At 45.6% G+C, this 16,688-nt stretch overlaps 2 protein-coding genes, 1 long non-coding RNA gene, 1 other non-coding gene and 1 pseudogene across 8 annotated transcripts; 4 read left to right on the forward strand and 1 right to left on the reverse strand.

The window, feature by feature from the left end:
• Positions 1-1,133: 1,133 nt before the first annotated feature.
• Positions 1,134-2,935, forward strand: LOC101705438 (inactive tyrosine-protein kinase RYK pseudogene; annotated as a pseudogene).
• Positions 2,860-7,267, reverse strand: Vma22 (vacuolar ATPase assembly factor VMA22). Of its 4 annotated transcripts, none has more exons than XM_021266439.2 (6): positions 6,999-7,267; positions 6,817-6,920; positions 6,651-6,733; positions 5,601-5,732; positions 3,297-3,447; positions 2,860-3,044 (listed from the first exon to the last, which is right to left on the reverse strand). In XM_021266439.2, the coding sequence occupies exons 1-5, from the start codon at positions 7,239-7,241 to the stop codon at positions 3,299-3,301; spliced, it is 711 nt and encodes a 236-aa protein (XP_021122098.1). In that variant the 5' UTR covers positions 7,242-7,267; the 3' UTR covers positions 2,860-3,044; positions 3,297-3,298. The 4 variants fall into 4 exon arrangements, 3 of the variants coding, with proteins under 3 accessions (XP_021122098.1, XP_021122094.1, XP_004836041.1); XR_001184217.3 differs by lacking the exons at positions 2,860-3,044; positions 3,297-3,447 and adding exons at positions 3,502-3,914; positions 5,305-5,422; XM_021266435.2 differs by lacking the exon at positions 2,860-3,044 and having other exon boundaries at positions 3,081-3,447.
• Positions 7,268-7,603: 336 nt separating this feature from the next.
• Positions 7,604-10,865, forward strand: Imp4 (IMP U3 small nucleolar ribonucleoprotein 4). Of its 2 annotated transcripts, XM_004835983.4 has the most exons (9): positions 7,604-7,819; positions 7,918-8,026; positions 8,955-9,038; positions 9,622-9,731; positions 9,812-9,944; positions 10,026-10,180; positions 10,253-10,347; positions 10,457-10,530; positions 10,623-10,865. In XM_004835983.4, the coding sequence occupies exons 1-9, from the start codon at positions 7,817-7,819 to the stop codon at positions 10,733-10,735; spliced, it is 876 nt and encodes a 291-aa protein (XP_004836040.1). In that variant the 5' UTR covers positions 7,604-7,816; the 3' UTR covers positions 10,736-10,865. The 2 variants fall into 2 exon arrangements, with proteins under 2 accessions (XP_004836040.1, XP_087054760.1); XM_087198634.1 differs by having other exon boundaries at positions 7,629-7,819; positions 10,026-10,347.
• LOC147829893 (small nucleolar RNA SNORA26) lies at positions 8,317-8,466 on the forward strand. The gene has a single exon (XR_015447497.1). It is a non-coding gene; the product is annotated as a small nucleolar RNA SNORA26 (small nucleolar RNA).
• A 1,321-nt stretch (positions 10,866-12,186) lies between the features above and the next one.
• On the forward strand, positions 12,187-14,780 carry LOC147829894 (uncharacterized). Its single transcript, XR_015446334.1, has 2 exons — positions 12,187-12,335; positions 14,616-14,780. It is a non-coding gene; the product is annotated as an uncharacterized LOC147829894 (long non-coding RNA).
• Positions 14,781-16,688: the final 1,908 nt, after the last annotated feature.

Genomic DNA, 16,688 nt, shown 5'->3' on the forward strand with positions numbered 1-16,688 from the left:
GATTAAAAAATACAAGTTTTCACATTACTAATTAACTGTTCAATTACTCAGTGCAGTTTGATGTAATGTTTTATTTTGCAATGTAGAAAATTTTTAAACACTAAAAACAAAGGTAAAAGACAAACAGAAAAACGAATTACATCTTATTATGAACAAAAAGGATTACAGACCACCCACCAAACAGAAAGAGTTGCCAGAAACTGCTTACAAAGGTAACAACCCTGTAGAAAAGCCAAGCAAGGACAGAGTTCCCAGAGCAGGAAGTATAACTTTTCAACAAATGAAGAGAGAAAGATAAAGTCCAGAAAATATAAGGAAAGTTTATAAACCTGCAAGGTCTCTTCTTCCTTGAAAATCTGTCAGATCTTTTATTTCCTTGTTTAGAACTTAAGGGCTGCCCATGTACCTGGGTTATTTTTTTGTATTGTTCTTTCTGTTGTTTTGACATGGTATCTCACTGTTACCCAGGCTGATTCCTCACTGGAGCTCTCCAGTGATTCTCCTAACTTAGCTTTGAAAGTAACTGGGGCTACAGGTGTGTACAACTACACCCATTAGCTGTGTTTTTACTGACTAGAATCTTACTGTCCTGATATATCAGTTGTGCATGGTCTTTTCCTCCATCCATGTTAGTTCTGATGATCTGGTGACCCTGAAGCATTCCTTCTTGTCCTTTCTTGCCACTGTTCACAGTGTTTCATCATCTGGAAACAATACCACAGCTGACTGACCTGAGGCTGTTCAATTGTTGAATTACATAAACAGCCCTTTACCTGTTCCCTGGAGGGTAGGTCCTATGGGAACTCAGGCCTAGAAGTGGCTTTCAACATTATTCAGTTGGCCTCTTCAAACTTCATACCTTACAAAGTTAGAAACATGTAGTAGGAAACATCTTAAGAAGAGGCATTAAGTGGGGCAGAGGTCGCACGGGCGCGCCTCCGCGGACAGCCCCCAGCCGTGGACGCAGCCGCCGAGCAGGCGGCGGCGGCGCGCTGAAGCTGCGGCTGGCTGTCACGGGCCGGTGCGATGAGCTGGGTGACCGCCCCCGGCTCGGGGCTGCGAGGGGCTCGGAGCCAGGGGTGGGTGGCCGCACGGCGGGCGGCGGGCTCCCCTCCGCGGCGGCAGCGGCAGCCATGCGCGGGGCGGCGCGGTTTGGGCGGCTGGGCCGGGGCCGCCTCTCCAGAGCCCGTGGTCTGGGGGTCCCTCCCCAGCTGCTAGCTCTGCTACCTTTGCTGCCCATGCCCGGTGCCGCCGCCACCCCTGGCCCTGCAGCCCGCGGGCGCGGGGCCCAGCGTGAGCCTCTAGCTGAGCGAGGACGAGGTGCGTCGGCTCATTGGTCTTGATGCAGAACTTCATTTTGTGAGAAACGACATTAGTCACTACGCTGTCATTTAACCTGTTAGTACCCAGTGAGACAAATGTCCTGCACTTCACTTGGTATGCATGCAAAGTCCAAGGTTGAAGGTAAACTTGGATTCCAAGTAGACAATTTTGTGGCCATGGACATGCTCCAGGTCAACATTTCTGTTCAGGGGGGAAGTTCCACGCACTTTATCAGTGTTTCAGGTTGCGCTTTCTTGTACTGGCAAAGTAGATGCTGAAGTTATGATACTAATGCAGCTCAACTTGACAGTAAATTCTTCAAAAAATTTTAGTCCTAAATTTTAAGCGAAGGAAAATGTGCTACAAAAAACTTAAGTAAAAACTTCAGCATTGGACAAAAACACTAGCAGAACTATTTAGGATCCTGTACATGCAGCTCCAACCACTTCTACGTCTGTATTTTATATCAGTGTAGGGGTTTGTTGTGCAGTAATATTTCTTGTAGCAATAATACTAGCTGTTTTGCACCTTCATAGTATGGAAAGAATTGAACTGGATGACAGCATCAGTGCCAGTAGTAGTTCCCAGGGGCTGTCCCAGCCATCCACCCAGACAACTCAGTACCTGAGGGCCAACACACCCAACAATGCAACTCCCATCACCAGCTCCTCAGGTTATCCAACCTTGCGGATAGAGAAGAACAACCTGAGAAGTGTCACTCTTTTGGAAGCCAAAGCCAAAGTGAAGGATATAGCAATATCCAGGGAGAGGATAACACTAAAAGATGTTCTCCAAGAAAGTACCTTTGGGCGTATTTTCCGTGGAATTTTAGTGGATGAAAAAGATCCAAATAAAGAAAAACATACATTTATAAAAACAGTTAAAGATCATGCCTCTGAGATCCAGGTAACCAGGATGCTGACAGAAAGCTATAAGCTGCGAGGTCTTCAACACAGAAATCTTCTTCCTATTACTCATATGTGTACAGGAGAAAAGCCCATGGTGATGCTGCCTTACATGAATTGGGGGAATCTTAAATTGTTTTTACAGCAATGCAAATTAGTAGAGGCCAATAACCCACAGGCAATCTCTCAGCAAGACCTGGTACATATGGCTATTCAGATTGCCTGTGGAATGAGCTACCTGGCAAGAAGGGAAGTCATCCACAAAGACCTGGCTGCTAGAAACTGTGTCACTGATGACACACTTCAAGTTAAGATCACAGACAATGCCTTCTCCAGAGACTTGTTCCCTATGGACTATCACTGTCTGGGGGACAATGAAAACAGGCCAGTTCGATGGATGGCTCTTCAAAGTCTGGTTAATAATGAGTTCTCTAGTGCTAGTGATGTGTGGGCCTTTGGAGTAACACTGTGGGAGCTTATGACTCTGGGCCAGATGCCTTATGTGGACATTGACCCCTTTGAGATGGCCACATACCTAAAAGATGATTACCGAATAGCCCAGCTAATCAACTGTCCTGATGAATTATTTGCTGTGATGGCCTGTTGCTGGGCCTTAGATCCGGAGGAGAGGCTCAAGTTTCAGCAGCTGGTCCAGTGTCTTACAGAGCTCCATACCGCCCTGGGAGCCTACATCTGAGTTCTCTCAGTCCCACGGCATCAGAGGACAGTTCCTGCCACACTGCTTCATGTGTAACACAATGCCAGCAGAAGCACATTTGTCTTCCAGAACACCATGCCTTAGGAATACTTCAGAATCTGAAATTTTTTAAAGATAGACTTAATAATGTGGAATATTTTCTAGGTATCATTTTTATTAAGTTGAATTAAAAGGGGTTTTATAAATTGTTGGGTCAAAAAAATTTTAAAACATAGTTACTTTGGACTAAGGGTGCATTCTTACTAAATAAATAAGCAGTTTTTAAAATTGTTTAGACACATATTTGGAATAGCTGTCTTAGTGTCAACTGCTTTTGTTTTTAGTTCATCAAGGTAATGTAGGTGGCTTACCTTTAAAGTTGTTTTAATATTATTTTTATCATTACTCTTGGGAATGGTTTGTCTTCAAGATACAGTACTTTTCTTAGGAAAGAAAAAGCAGCATAAAAAGATGTCTGATTTACGTTGTACTGGAAAAGGCAATACTGGAGGGAGAAAAAAGCTAGAGAAAAAAAAAGAATTTTTAAAAATACTAGAAACAAACTGCCCTTGCATGAAAATTTTAAAATTTTTTTAATGAAAAGCAATTCTGCTTTCTTATTTTGGGGGAAACATGAGCTGAGTTCCTTACATCTTAAATTTGTTAGAAATTAACTTTCCTGTGAGCCAGAAGTGGGTTTGAGGCAGATGAGTAGGAAGTAATGACAATTGTATTTATTTTTACTCTCTGGGAAAGGACAGGATGCAATTCCAGAAAGTGGTAGGAGTAGGGGCTATCTGTGAAGAAAGAAGGCCTGAGATAAGGCAGCCACATTCAGGAACAGCAGTGCTCAATGTCTGGCTCTGTGGACACAAGTCAAGCAGCACCGGAATCCAGCTGCCTGAGCTTCTCCCGTAGCCCCTGGGACTGGTTTTGACACCAGTCAATGTGGATCTGGAGGCTGGCTATATCTGCAGCTAGCTGAAGGGCTGGAGAAGAAAGAGAAAATGTCACCATGATATTGTGGTGTGAAACATGACCCAGGAAGTTCTGGACACCTCAGCCTATCCCCCTGGACTGCAAAGGCTTCAGGTCTCTCTGGCCTCCACCCTATCCCTAAAACATTCCAGGTATGGCCATGCATTGGCTACTTCTGCAGCTTACTGAACCCAAACTCTGACCTGCTTCAGGTCTGTGCTAAGGCGCCACCTCTTCAGAAAGCTTCCTTAACACCCTTTATCACCCACCAAGAATGAAAATTCAGATCTTAACACCTCCTTGTGGGCTCATTTCCCTCCTCCTTCCATCATCATACTTCCTTGCTGTTCTTACCCACTCTCCCTCCATCTTTTTTCTTTGCTTCTGAAAGTGATACAGACTTTGGATCAACCTCTAGGTAGCTTTTGCCAACACCTTTGCCATCTAGAGCTTCACATCAACCAGTCCTCCTACTTGGCAGTACATCTTATCACTCTTTCCAGGTAACATTTCCTCCTCTTGTTATCTGGGACACCCCACCCTCCAGGTGCTGTTCCTCAGTCTCCTTTCCTATAGCTCCATCCACATTCTTGGGCCCACTCTGATCTCATCCCATCTCAGCTTTAACCCTGAATCTGTGTCAACAACTTGAGGATTTAAACACCAGCACTTACAGAGTGAATTCCCAAATCTCTCTCCAGCCCAAGATCTTACACACTCCAGAGGCAGGTACCCCAACTACGACCAAGATGTCGCATCTGGGCATTGGCAGACACTACACAGCACACAAGAATGCACCACACTGACCTCTCACGTTCCCCTTGGCTTCTACTCTACAGCCTGCCCAATCTAAGTGAGAATAGCTCCATCCCCCCAGCCTTCTCTCTTGGGTTCCTTTTTCTTCCCACCTCTGCATCCATCTGACCATAAGTGCTGGGGCTTCTATTCAAAACTGGTAGGTTCTCAAAATGCCCCACTTCTATCTGCATCTGCTCCTGGAAACTTTGGTCTTTGCCATCCAATCTGTCTCCACCAAATGCCCAAAGGAGTCCTATTAACCTGAGTTCTACTTCCTAATCCTCAGCTCAAAGCCATACCGCAGCTTCTTAGGTCCTCAATCAGGAGTTATTTCACCCAAGCCATGACCCCCTGCCCACAGATACTGGCACTCCTCTTGCACCGACTCCACTCTGGCCCATTGGCTTCTTCTCTGCTCTTTCAACACACAAGACACATCTCCCCTCAGAATCGTTTTGACTTGAACAGTTCCCCCACAACACCGAGAGCTTCCCTTCATCTCCTCAGAGACTTTCCCTAACCCTTCATGCAACACTCCCGAGCCCACTCCTGTTCTATTCCATCCTATATTACTTTTTTTAATAACAATTTTCACAGACTTACATCATATTAAAGGCCTATTTACTTGTGCATTCCCTTTCTCTCTTCTACAGAATAAACATTCCACGAGGGAACTTTGTCCTTTTTGTTCCTTGCTGTATCCTTGGCAGCTAGCATGAGCCTAGAATGATGCAATCAGCCAATGAATGCTTTTGGAATAAACGGCAGAATGCAACAAACATTTGCAATGGAGAAAACCTGCAAAGCCTTAACGTGGTGTTAGTACTAAAGCGATCTCTGTAGACAGAGGGCCAGAATTTAATCCAGGGCCACATGGCCAACTAGCCAGATCTGCTTACCATCCTGAAAGCTGGCTTGGGCCTGTCGAAGACTGTGAGAAACCAGGATTCCGAACCAGTTCAGGGGGTCCTGTGGGGCTGCAGAGAGCTCTGGTTCTGGAGACTTGTTGGGGCCCTTCCGCCTGCGCAGCGCTGAGGAAAGAAAGGCTAGAGGCTGGCCTTTATTGTCTTAGTGACAACATTGAGCTTAGTTTAATCTCTGATTCTGCAAAACACTGAAGGATGCTTTTATAGTTTATATCTAGATGTCCCCCAAGAGCCTCATGGGCTCAGAGGTGGGGTTTTTGGAAGGCGATTGAATTATGGGGGTGTGTTACAGCTGACTTGCTGTTAAGGGGTGGGGGCAGGCTCTGATTGGAAGAGGTGGTTCCTATGGACCTGGAAGATTGTATCTCCCTTCCTGGTACCTTCCTTGACCCTGTCTGCTTCCTGTCCACCACATCATGTGCAGCTGTCCTCCCCTCTGCCATAACACCCTCCCTTGGAGCTAGCTGATTGTGCACTGAAAGTGAGCCAAATCTCTCCTTCCTTAAGTTGTGTCAGGTTTTGTGTCCTCAAAACAAGTAACTAAAATAGCCAGGAAAACCCTCCCAAACTTCTGTGTTCATGGAAACATCACCACCCTTATAATTCAAATACCCTGTCCATTCTCTCTCATGGCTCCTATAAAACCCACAGATGAGTCATTTGCCCATGACAAGGCCACATACTGACCTTATTCATTTTACCTGAACACGCCAAAAGATCTGACACAGACCCTCCAAGCCCCTATTCTTTATCCCGGGAATGATTCACTGGAATTAGAAGATTTTTCCTCCAAAATAACCGGACACAAAGGTGAATATTTTATCTTCTGATCAGCTGATTGAGACTTCCTTTGATTGCAAAACTATCCCAAATGTAAGGCACACACATATAACTTCTCTAATCCTCCCTGTAAGTCTAAAGCAAAACCTCCCTATGGCAATCTTCAGTTCAGGGGAGTTCTCTCTATTGCCAAAGCCTGAATAGTCATTTTTCAACTATTTCATGACTTTTAAGGCAACTCACCTGCTTCTCGAGGCTCCACCTCCTCTGGAGTCTGGGCGTCAGCTCTCACCAGCCTGAATGTCTGCATTGTGTCCTGGTTCTCGCTGAAGAACAAGAAGGGATGATAGACCGTCGATGATCTGAGCCTGGGCCCCACCTACCCACTTCAGTATTGCCGGTTCCTCACCTGGCTCGCACGAAGACCCGAGGTTCCATGCAAGAGGGATACTGCAGGGGCCCGACCGACTTGGTACCCATGACATAGCGAGCCTTGGCGAGCAACAGCCAGCCCTGAAGAGATGAAAGAGTGTGGACATTCAGTTTACGTTTGTATACCTTCCTTCCTTCCCTCCCTCCCCAGACGCTCACCTCCTCCACCCGGGTGTTCAGCGCCACCCTCTTCGCCTCCAGCTCCTCCAGGTCCCTGAGCAGCTGCAGGAGCAGTGAGTCCAGCTCTTTCCGCAGGTCCTGACCAGCCATGGCCAGCCACAGTCTCTTCTCGGTTACGCTAAGGCTAAGGAGCCGTCGCCTTTCAGGTTGTCCAATCACCGCTAGTCGCGCCGGCAGGACAACCAATATGTTCGCGAGGCCCGCCCCAAAGGGCGTTTCCATTCGTGGCCCGGAAGCCAGTAACCTTCCCAAGCAACGCGGAGCAACCTGTGACCCCGACTCTTCCCGCAAGGAACCAGTCAACCGACTGTTTGCGAGGTGGTTGCGAAGGGTGGTTTCTATCGCTTCCAGAAGCTATGAATTTTTAAAACTTTAAAGGCAGGCTATGAAAGAAAACAAAGCTGGATGAGAACCTTTCTAAGGGAGCAGCGGCTTTAAACAATTCTAACAGTCATTCGCTGTGCGACTTCTGCAGTTGATGGCTGTTTCGAGCCGCAGTTGTGGTTGTTTCAGCGGTTCTTCGGATTAAAATTGGCCATCCTCCACCGAAGTAGCCAGTGGTGAAGCTGTGGGCAGACATCTTTACTAAAGGCGGTAGCGAGCCACGTGATAACATACTACAGTTTATTGGTTTCTCCAACGACTACGCTGTTACAACTTCCGCTGTTTGCCATCTTAACATCGGGCATTCTCGCCGGCCCTAGGGCCTAAGAAGCTCCAGGTTGAGGGCGGAAGCGAGGACTCCCAGACGCTGGAGACACCTATAGTTCTAGATTCACGTGGAAGTGGCCCTCAGGATGGTAAGGAGGTATTTGAGTCTGGGTCTAGAGGAGGGCTGGGACTGTGGTCCTCGAGAGTCGTCCGGACTGATCCTGCTAGCTGTTTCTTTGTTGTCTAGCTGCGCCGCGAGGCCCGCCTGCGCCGCGAATACCTGTACCGCAAGGCCCGGGAGGAGGCGCAGTGCACCGCTTTGGAAAGGAAGGAGAAGGTCCGGCGCGCGCTCGAAGGTACTGTTGCCCAGCCCAAGCGGGGCAAGAAAACGTCTTTGTGTTACTGTGGCCGAGGATATTTTCAATATTTACATGCCATTTTCCTTGCCTGTTGGGGCTTCCTGTTGACTTTTCAGTGTTCCTTTCATGTGTTGGTACTAATTGTCACATGCCGAAGTTCCGAGTTTTACAGCTTGATCGCCCTTCCCTATCCCCCACCCCCCTTTTTGCTACCGGAGATCGAACTGAGAATCTCTTGCTTGCCAGCCAGGTGCTGTGCGGCTGACCTCGCTACATCCTGGCCCCCTATGCTCTTTTAAGGTTGACACAGTGCCTCTAGAGGCTAACACAGAAAGATAAAGGAAGCTTCTATAAAACCCAGAGGTGTAGCCGGCACTGCAAAATGGAACTTTAAAAGTTAGTATTGGTTTGGTTTGGTTTTTCTTTAGAAAAAAGTGGGCTCCTCCCAGATGAATGAACTAGAATATTCAGGTGCTGACCAGAGGAAACCTGGAGCCCAGTTTCCTTTCCACAGAAAAGGGAACAATGAGCTGAAGATAGCCGAAAGTGATAAATGTGCAGATGTACATTTCTGTATCTCTCTGTGCTCTCTTTCTCCTCTGTTCCTTAATGTAAAGACCTTGCCCACCTGTGGATGGTGAGATGGTGATTTGAGACATACGGGCCCCTCCACCTCCTGGGAGCTGAGTTTAAATATGTCCTTTTTCCTTTTTACCCAAATATATGGCCTCCTTTGATTGGGTCAGCAGCAAGCAGGCAAACCTGAGTATATGAGTAAGTGGCTGGTAACAAAGAGGCTGTGAAACTTCTTTTTGGAACCTATCTGGGGTCACAGCTGGAAAAAAACGTTTTACTGCTTAAGTGTGATAAAAACCGAGGGCTTCCTACTTGATTTTCATTTGGCCCCTCTGTCTTTTCTCTGCAGAAAACCACATCATTCCCACTGAATTACGCCGGGAGGCTCTGGCCTTACAGGGGTCCCTGGAGTTTGATGACGCTGGTGGTGAAGGTACTATACAGTGTAACTCCCAACGCTGAGCTGACTCCTCTGCCCAGTGGCACCCATCCCCTTCCCAGACACAAAGTGCACTTTCCCACCTGAGAAAATTGTACATGGAAGCTGCTCCTGAACTGTCTGTCCTGTAGGAGCTTTTATGCCTGTACAGATGGCACCACAGGGGCTTTCTTTCAGTACTTCCAGTTCATTTGTGCAACACAGTAGTGCTCCACTTTCTTTATTAGTTGTCATCCCCACTGGAGTGTCCACCGGGGCAGGATAGTATCCCTAACACAGCACATCTTTAGTGCCCAAATCTCATTCATTGCATTATTCAACAAATAGGAATCATAAACATTATAGGTATTTGTTTTGAAGGAAAGAAGTAGGTCTTAGCAAAATCTTCCCAACACTGAGATTCCATTCCTCAGATCTCGTTGTACTTGTAGCCAGTGGGCTGATGGCTGCCCTCTTGACCAGTGTGGGTATGGCATGTTCGCATCATTGAACATTTTCTCAAACAGATTTGCCGCTTCCAGGTTAGTATTTCACATCCAAGACAGGGTGACATTCTTGCACTTTGGGCTCCTGACAGGTGTGACCAGCCACGTGGATGATGAATATCGATGGGCAGGGGTTGAGGATCCCAAGGTCATGATCACTACCTCCCGAGATCCCAGTTCCCGCCTGAAGATGTTTGCAAAGGTACCAGTTGGCAGGCAGTGAGAGGAGATGCCTAGCATCAGTGGCCCTAAGCCTAATGGGACACTGTGGTCCATGTATAGGAACTGAAGCTGGTGTTCCCTGGTGCCCAGCGCATGAACAGAGGCCGACATGAGGTGGGGGCACTGGTGAGAGCCTGCAAAGCCAATGGAGTCACTGACCTCTTAGTTGTCCATGAACATCGAGGCACGCCTGGTAAGGTTGGTGGGATGGAGAGAAGTCTGGGAGTGGCCTGAGATCAGACATTGTCTCTGATGGTCTGCCTGGCCTCCACAGTGGGACTCATTATCAGCCACCTGCCATTTGGCCCCACTGCTTACTTCACAATATGTAATGTTGTCATGCGGCATGACATCCCAGACCTGGGAACCATGTCAGAGGCTAAGCCCCACCTCATCTTCCATGGCTTCTCCTCTCATCTGGGCAAACGGGTAAGTCTGGGGCTCTTGGGGAGAGGGCTAGGGGCCAGGCCAGGCATTTGCCACTCTTTCCTTGTGCTTCAGGTCTCTGACATCCTCAGATACCTGTTCCCTGTGCCCAAAGATGACAGCCACCGGGTTATTACCTTTGCAAATCAGGACGACTACATCTCATTCCGGTGGGTTCATGGGTTGGGCCTGAGTTGCTATCATGATTTCTGTGTCCTTTGTGCTGCTATGGCTGATCTATACCTGCAGCCAACCCACACTCCTACCCTGGCTTCTCAGGCACCATGTCTACAAGAAGACCGACCACCGGAACATAGAACTGACAGAGGTCGGGCCTCGCTTTGAGCTAAAGTGTAAGTTTTGGGCTTTTTCCCCCACCCATGGGGAAGCCAATGGAGTAGAGGTTTCTGGGCAGGCGATAATGTCCCTCCCTCTCTCTCTGCAGTGTACATGATTCGCTTGGGCACACTGGAGCAAGAGGCTACAGCAGACGTGGAATGGCGCTGGCACCCCTATACAAACACTTCACGCAAGAGAGTGTTCTTGAGTGCTGAGTAAGCCTGCTGGTCAGTCAGGGTATGGACTTGGAAAATGAAGAGGGGACTTACCACAGACAGGCTTGCTGAGCCCAGGCGTGGAATAATGGCGAGCTAATATGGTCGAAATAAACCCTCTGTGTCACACTGCCTGCATGCCTCTGAGTGGTCAGGATGGGGCTGCTGTTAGGCCAAGCCTGAAAGACAAAGCCCTTAGAGTCTTCTCAGGTGGGAGACCTGATAGCTTTGAGGTATATCAGGCCTTAAATTACCGTAGGGTTACTATAGTCTCCTCTGGAAGATTTGGTGCAGATGTAGCCTCAGGAGTCAGGCCTTGTGAGTACTCATTGGGGTGGCTGCAGATGATAATGGGAGGCTCTGTTACTGGGAGCATGCTGACTCCCTGTGAATGAGTCTGACTTGGAGGGGCCAGGCCAGGCTATTCAGTGTTCAGTGAGATCCTTCCCTTGTCCTAGGCAAGTGACTAAGCCTTCCTTCCACTAACTAGACATGGTAGCCCCAAAGGCCACTTCTCTTGCCCTACCTCTAGCTCTCCCATGGAGAGTTGATCTGAAGTCACACAAAAGGGGCACTGCCCCACAAGAAGGTGAGTTCCCCTTCAACCTCTTCCCACTTAAGCCCTCTCTTTGCCCACATTTTCTCTATGTACCTTTGGGCCCTGGTTTTATGCAGAGTGGCTGTCAAGACACTATAGAATGCACTTGAGTTTATAGAACAAGAAGTGGTGACGAAGTCCACACAAGAAGAGTTCTGTGAAGAAACATGTTCAGACAGGCAGGAAGAAGAACCGGAGGCCTCTGCATTGGTGTATTGAAAGCTGAATGATAGATAGTATAAGGTGACAGGTGCCATCTGGATGATCCGTGGAAAGGTCCTGAATCCCTTATTTTGAGAGGGGACTTGAGAAGGAGGGCCAGGGACTCATTTAGTGGGAGAGCTGGGATGGGACTTTGATCTGACCTTGAGCCACACTGGCATGAATCCTTGTGTAAGGTCTCTGCAACCTTGCCACAGCCTTTCTTCATCCATGAAGAATGTGTCGTTGGTCTTTTGCAAATTATGGAAATTTTAAAACATGAGTACAATAGCATAATATCCTGTGTTCACTTCCCATGGCTACCATAATGAATTACTACAGATTAGGTAGCTTAAACAAATTTCTTCTCTTACAGTTCTGGAGGCTATTTTCCAAGATCAAGATGTCACCTCCCTCCCAAGGATTGGTTGTGGTGATGGTTAAGGGGAATAGGGGCGAGGATCCATTGCTTGCTTCTTGCCAAACTCCAGTGGTTGCCAGCAATCTTTGGTGTTCTTTGGCAGGGAGCTATTTCACTTCAGTATCAGGCTTCATCTCCAGTAGCCTAGGTTGGCTTTGAACTCATTATTCTTCTGTTTCACTCTAAGTGTTAGGATTATAGGTAGTTTATTATCTACCCCCACGCCACCCCACCCCACCCACCCATACTGAGGATTGAACACAGGGCCTTTGTACTAAGCTACATCCCCAGCCCTTGTTTTCTGTTTTATTTTGAGACTGGATCCCCCCAAGCTTGTGGCTTGAATTTATGATCTTCCTGCCTTAGCCTCCCAGAGGATTACAGGTATGTACCACTGTTTTAATCACTTTCTTTGTCACTGAGCCAAAATACCCCACATCCACAAATGAAAGGAGCGATGTATTTTGCCTCACAGTTTGTAGAGGTTTCAGTTCATAGTCCATTGGCTCTAAGGCAATACACATGGCACAGGGGCACGGTGGAAGGCTCACATCATAGAAGCCAGGAAGCAGAGAGAGAGAGTAAAGGGAGAAATTGGGAAGGGAGATAAACCTTTCCAAGTCATACCTCCAGTGACCTGTCTCTTCCAACCAGATCCACCCCTTAATAGCAAGTCAGTTATAAACCTCCATAATCTAATCACCTTCCAAAAGCCCTGCCTGTGAGTGTATGAGGTCCATGGGGAACATCTAAATATAAATTTACCAGCCACCATGCCCAGCCCTTTTTAATTTTTAAGACAAGATCTCACTACGTAATCCAGACTGGCTTCAAACTTGAAACCATTCTGCCTGTGCCAAATGCTAGGATTATAGGTGTATGCTACCATGCTTGCTTCTTGTTCTTCTACCAAATCTCTTCTGTGTGTCTAAGAACTCTTGGGTTTAGGGCCAATAGATGATCTCAAGTCATCTCTTATTTCAAGATTCAGGACTTAATTATATCCACAAAGACCTTTTCTTTGGAAGTCACATTCACAGGTCCCAGAAATTCCAATATATGGATATTTTTCAGGGGTGGCCACCATTTGACCCACTGCATATGCCCATAACACTTGTGGTTGCAAGCTTCCTGCATTTCTCCAGTCCACACCTCACACAGCCATTCCAGGCATGGCCAAGGGTACCCCTGCTATCTCCCCACCCATTCCAGTTGCCCAGTGTAGAACTGGGGCTTAGTGTTTATGTGCTTTTGGTTTGATTTGGTTTTTAAGAGACAGGGTCTTACTTTGTTGTCAAAGCTGCTCTCAAACTTGTGGGCTCAAATGATACTCCTGTCTTAGCATCCTGAAAAGCTGGTATTCCCAGTGCATGCCACCACACTGGCTGGTAATTCATTTTAATAACTTGAGCACCAAAAACTCATTTAAAGTGACTGTGACATCCATGGGCTAGCTCTTAGCCAAGGACAGAGTAATTAAGATGGGAACAGACACCATTTATTGTGGCATTCACTGTGTTTAAGAGCCTTTTAGAATCATTCTTCCTAATTGAACGTGCTCATGTTCAGCAGCACTAGAAGACTTTATAAAAGACAACTGGCATCACCGTTAATTGGATGTTTCGAGCCTCTTGGGTTGTGATGGCGTATATCTATTTGTTGATGAAACTCAGATGTGGCCCTTCAAGTCCACTGGTAGGAGAACCTAAGGGTAAAGGCTTTGTGAGAAACAGTTAGGTAGGAATTTTTAGCATTTAAAATGTGGTTCTGTTTCTGGGAATGTAGTTCAGTGGTAGTTCACTTACCTAGTGCACAAGGGCCTGAGTTCCATCCCAGCACCAAACAATAAAATGTGATTATCCTTGAGTCACCATCCTAGGGCCAGAAATGTTTTCTGGGATGCAGTTGGTTAGATAAAGCTTAGAAAGACTTTAATCTTGATCTTTGTGCTAGGAGTTTGTAAAATGAGACCAGGAAGTAATGGTAGTTAAAATGGAGAGAAGTGCGTGGGGGAAGAGGGCTGTGCAGAGATTGCTGCATGTGCTCTATGGAGGGAGTCCATGGGGTCCACACCTCAGGTGCTGGCAAGAAATTGAGTCTTTGGCTGATGTAGCACTGAAATGATGTTTTGTGTATCTCATTTTTTTCTTCCCATTAAGAAAACAGGTAGTACTTGAATAACTTGGAAATGTGAAGGACAAGGAAGGAGATAGAAGTAAGAATGTGCCCGGAGGAGAACAACCTTGTGCACAGGCATTTTAGTTAATTCTCAAGGGTCAAGATTATTGTCCATATTAGGAATATTATGAGAGGGAGAATGCAAGTGAGGAGCATGTGGGAGATCTGTACCCTATTTTTGCAACTTTGATATAAAGTCTCCAATTATTTCAAATTATATAAAGTTCTAAAGTTTCTAAGAGCTGTTAATCTTGTGAGATTACAGCTTTATTTTAAATTTTTTATGAGTCCATATTTGCAATACATAAATACATTGTGGTGAGTTGGTATATATGCATATTACATCTTAGTCCCTTTTATTTCCCCTTCTCCCCTCTCTGTCCTCTCCCTCCATCCCTTGGTCCCCTTCCCACCTGCAAAATGACTGCAACCTGGAGATTATGGCTCTATTGGGAGGTTATTGTGGAAAATGTCTTTAATTTTCAGACGCCAGTACTGAAGTATTTGAGGGGAAAATGAAAGTTATACTTGAAAATGCTGCAGCAGAGGAACTAAAAAGTAGTTGAAGTAAAATATTGTCAGATTTAGGTGAAACATAAGAGTGTTGTTGTCTCTACATCTGTGTTGTAAATTAAAAGAATAATAATTACATGCACTTTTCCTTGTTATTAAATCAGCTTTCACATTTTTGCTTCAAATTATTAAAAATATTCAACTAAAAAGTTCATGAGACATGCCAGCCTTTTAGTGATAGTTGAAAGCCACTCAGGGCAAAGGGTGAGAAGGAGTTATTAAGTATTTGAAGATTTAAAAATAAGCATGTATTCATTATTTATCCCCCCAAAAAAGTAAAAATTGAAGCATAGTGTGAGTATGTTAAGCAGAAGTCCACATCCCGCTAGACTGGCTGAGTGAACACCTTGCCCTCCATTCTGGGTTCTCTCCTAGGGAACAGTCCTAGAACTGGAATTTGTGATCCACGGAGATGCCCAGGTTTAAGACTTAATAATTACGAAGTTTATAGCCTCAGTCTCTTTTTACCTATTAGATTAGTAAGGTGAAAAAGTTAGAACATAGATGGTAAAGGTATGGGAATTGAGCTCACAGTCAGTACAGAATTTAAGAGGGCAATTTCATAATTTCCCCAAAAGTATTGGTACACATCTACTCTGACTTATTGGACTGACTGTTAGGAATGGGCCTGAGGGACTCACTGGAACAAGAGTCCAGTGAAGACTAGTTTGTAGCAGCAAAAAGGAAACTTGATGTTTGTCAACAGCTACAGTTATACTGTGATAAGAATGCTTAATCACATCTACACTCGACATATTTCCAGATATACAATATAGTACTATTAATTATAAGCAACGTCCTGTACAAGAGCTCTCTGGGACTTATGTTGTATTGTTTCGGCAACAACTCACTGTTGCCCTTGCTTCCCAGATGTTGGTAACCACTATCTCTGCTGCTGTGAATTGTTTTATTTTTTAGATTTTTATTTTTTATTAGTGCATGTTTGCCATAATGATGACATTCCTCACGGGGAGTTAGTACATGTACATAACACATCTCAATTCTTTTTTCATCCCCTTTCTCCCCTCTTGCCACCTCCATCTCTTTGTCCCCGTCAAATTTGCAAAAGATCTATCTTTCCTGTTTTTATTTGTCTTTTATTTTGCTCTTTATATTTTGGGGCAGGTGTTGGTATTTTGAGATTTCACCAAATCTGTATGCTAGTTTTCAGTATGGTCATTTTTGACTCTACTGGTTCTGCGTATCCAGGAACAGGGACTATCTTTCCATTTTTTGATGTCCTCTTAATCTCCTTCAAAGATTTTACTGTGGAGGTCTTTCCCTTCCTTGGTTTGGTGAATTCCTACATGCTTAATTTTTCTTGATGCTATTGTGAATGGTATTGTTTTCCTAAGCTCTTTCTCAGTGAGTTCATTATTATTGTACAGGAATGCTGTTGATTTTGGGTTTTGATATTGTATTCTGCTACAGTGCTGAATTGGTTGTTCTAATTTTGTGGAATTTTTTGGGTCTTCTCTGTTGAAGATGTCATCTGCAAATAATGGTGATTTGACTTCTTTCTTCCTATACATATCCCTTCTGTTTCTTTCTCTTGCCTGATTGCTCTGGCTAATGTTTTGAGTACTGTACTTTATTAAACAGAAGTTGTAATAGTAGATATTCTTGTCCTTTTCCTGATTTTTTTTTTTTTTTTGATTTTTTGAGATAGGGTCTCACTTTGTAGTACAGGCTGGCCTTGAGCTCACTATGTAGCCCAGGCTAGCCTTGAACTTGTGGCAGTCCTCTTGCCTCAGGCTCCCAAGTGCTAAGATTACAGGCCTGTGCCACCAGGACATCTGTTTCTGATTTTAGAGGGAAAGCTTTCTCTCCCTCCACCCTCCACCCCCGATCCCTTTGAGACAAGGTTTTACTGTGTAGTTCAGACTGGTCTTGAACTTAACTATCCTAGTTCAAACTGGCCTCAAATTCGTGGTGATCCTCCTGTCTCAGTCCCAAGAGATGTAATTACAGATGTGTGTCACTATA

This window comes from Heterocephalus glaber, unplaced genomic scaffold (assembly GCF_053883595.1).
Source record: "Heterocephalus glaber isolate CG9 unplaced genomic scaffold, H.glaber_assembly_v1.0 deba00000347, whole genome shotgun sequence".
Taxonomy (NCBI): Eukaryota; Metazoa; Chordata; class Mammalia; order Rodentia; family Bathyergidae; genus Heterocephalus; species Heterocephalus glaber.

What these genes read in the sequence shown, in the direction of transcription:
- Vma22 (XM_021266439.2), bottom strand. Translation starts at nt 7,241, where the DNA reads ATGGAAACGCCCTTTGGGGCGGGCCTCGCGAACATATTGGTTGTCCTG. An exon ending in TGAACACCCGGGTGGAGGAG is followed by an intron (nt 6,921 to 6,998) that starts GTGAGCGTCTGG and finishes TCATCTCTTCAG; the next exon opens with GGCTGGCTGTTGCTCGCCAA. An exon ending in GGTGGAGCCTCGAGAAGCAG is followed by an intron (nt 5,733 to 6,650) that starts GTGAGTTGCCTT and finishes TTCTTTCCTCAG; the next exon opens with CGCTGCGCAGGCGGAAGGGC.
- Imp4 (XM_087198634.1), top strand. An exon ending in GGTCCGGCGCGCGCTCGAAG is followed by an intron (nt 8,027 to 8,954) that starts GTACTGTTGCCC and finishes TTTTCTCTGCAG; the next exon opens with AAAACCACATCATTCCCACT. An exon ending in TGAACATCGAGGCACGCCTG is followed by an intron (nt 9,945 to 10,025) that starts GTAAGGTTGGTG and finishes TGGCCTCCACAG; the next exon opens with TGGGACTCATTATCAGCCAC.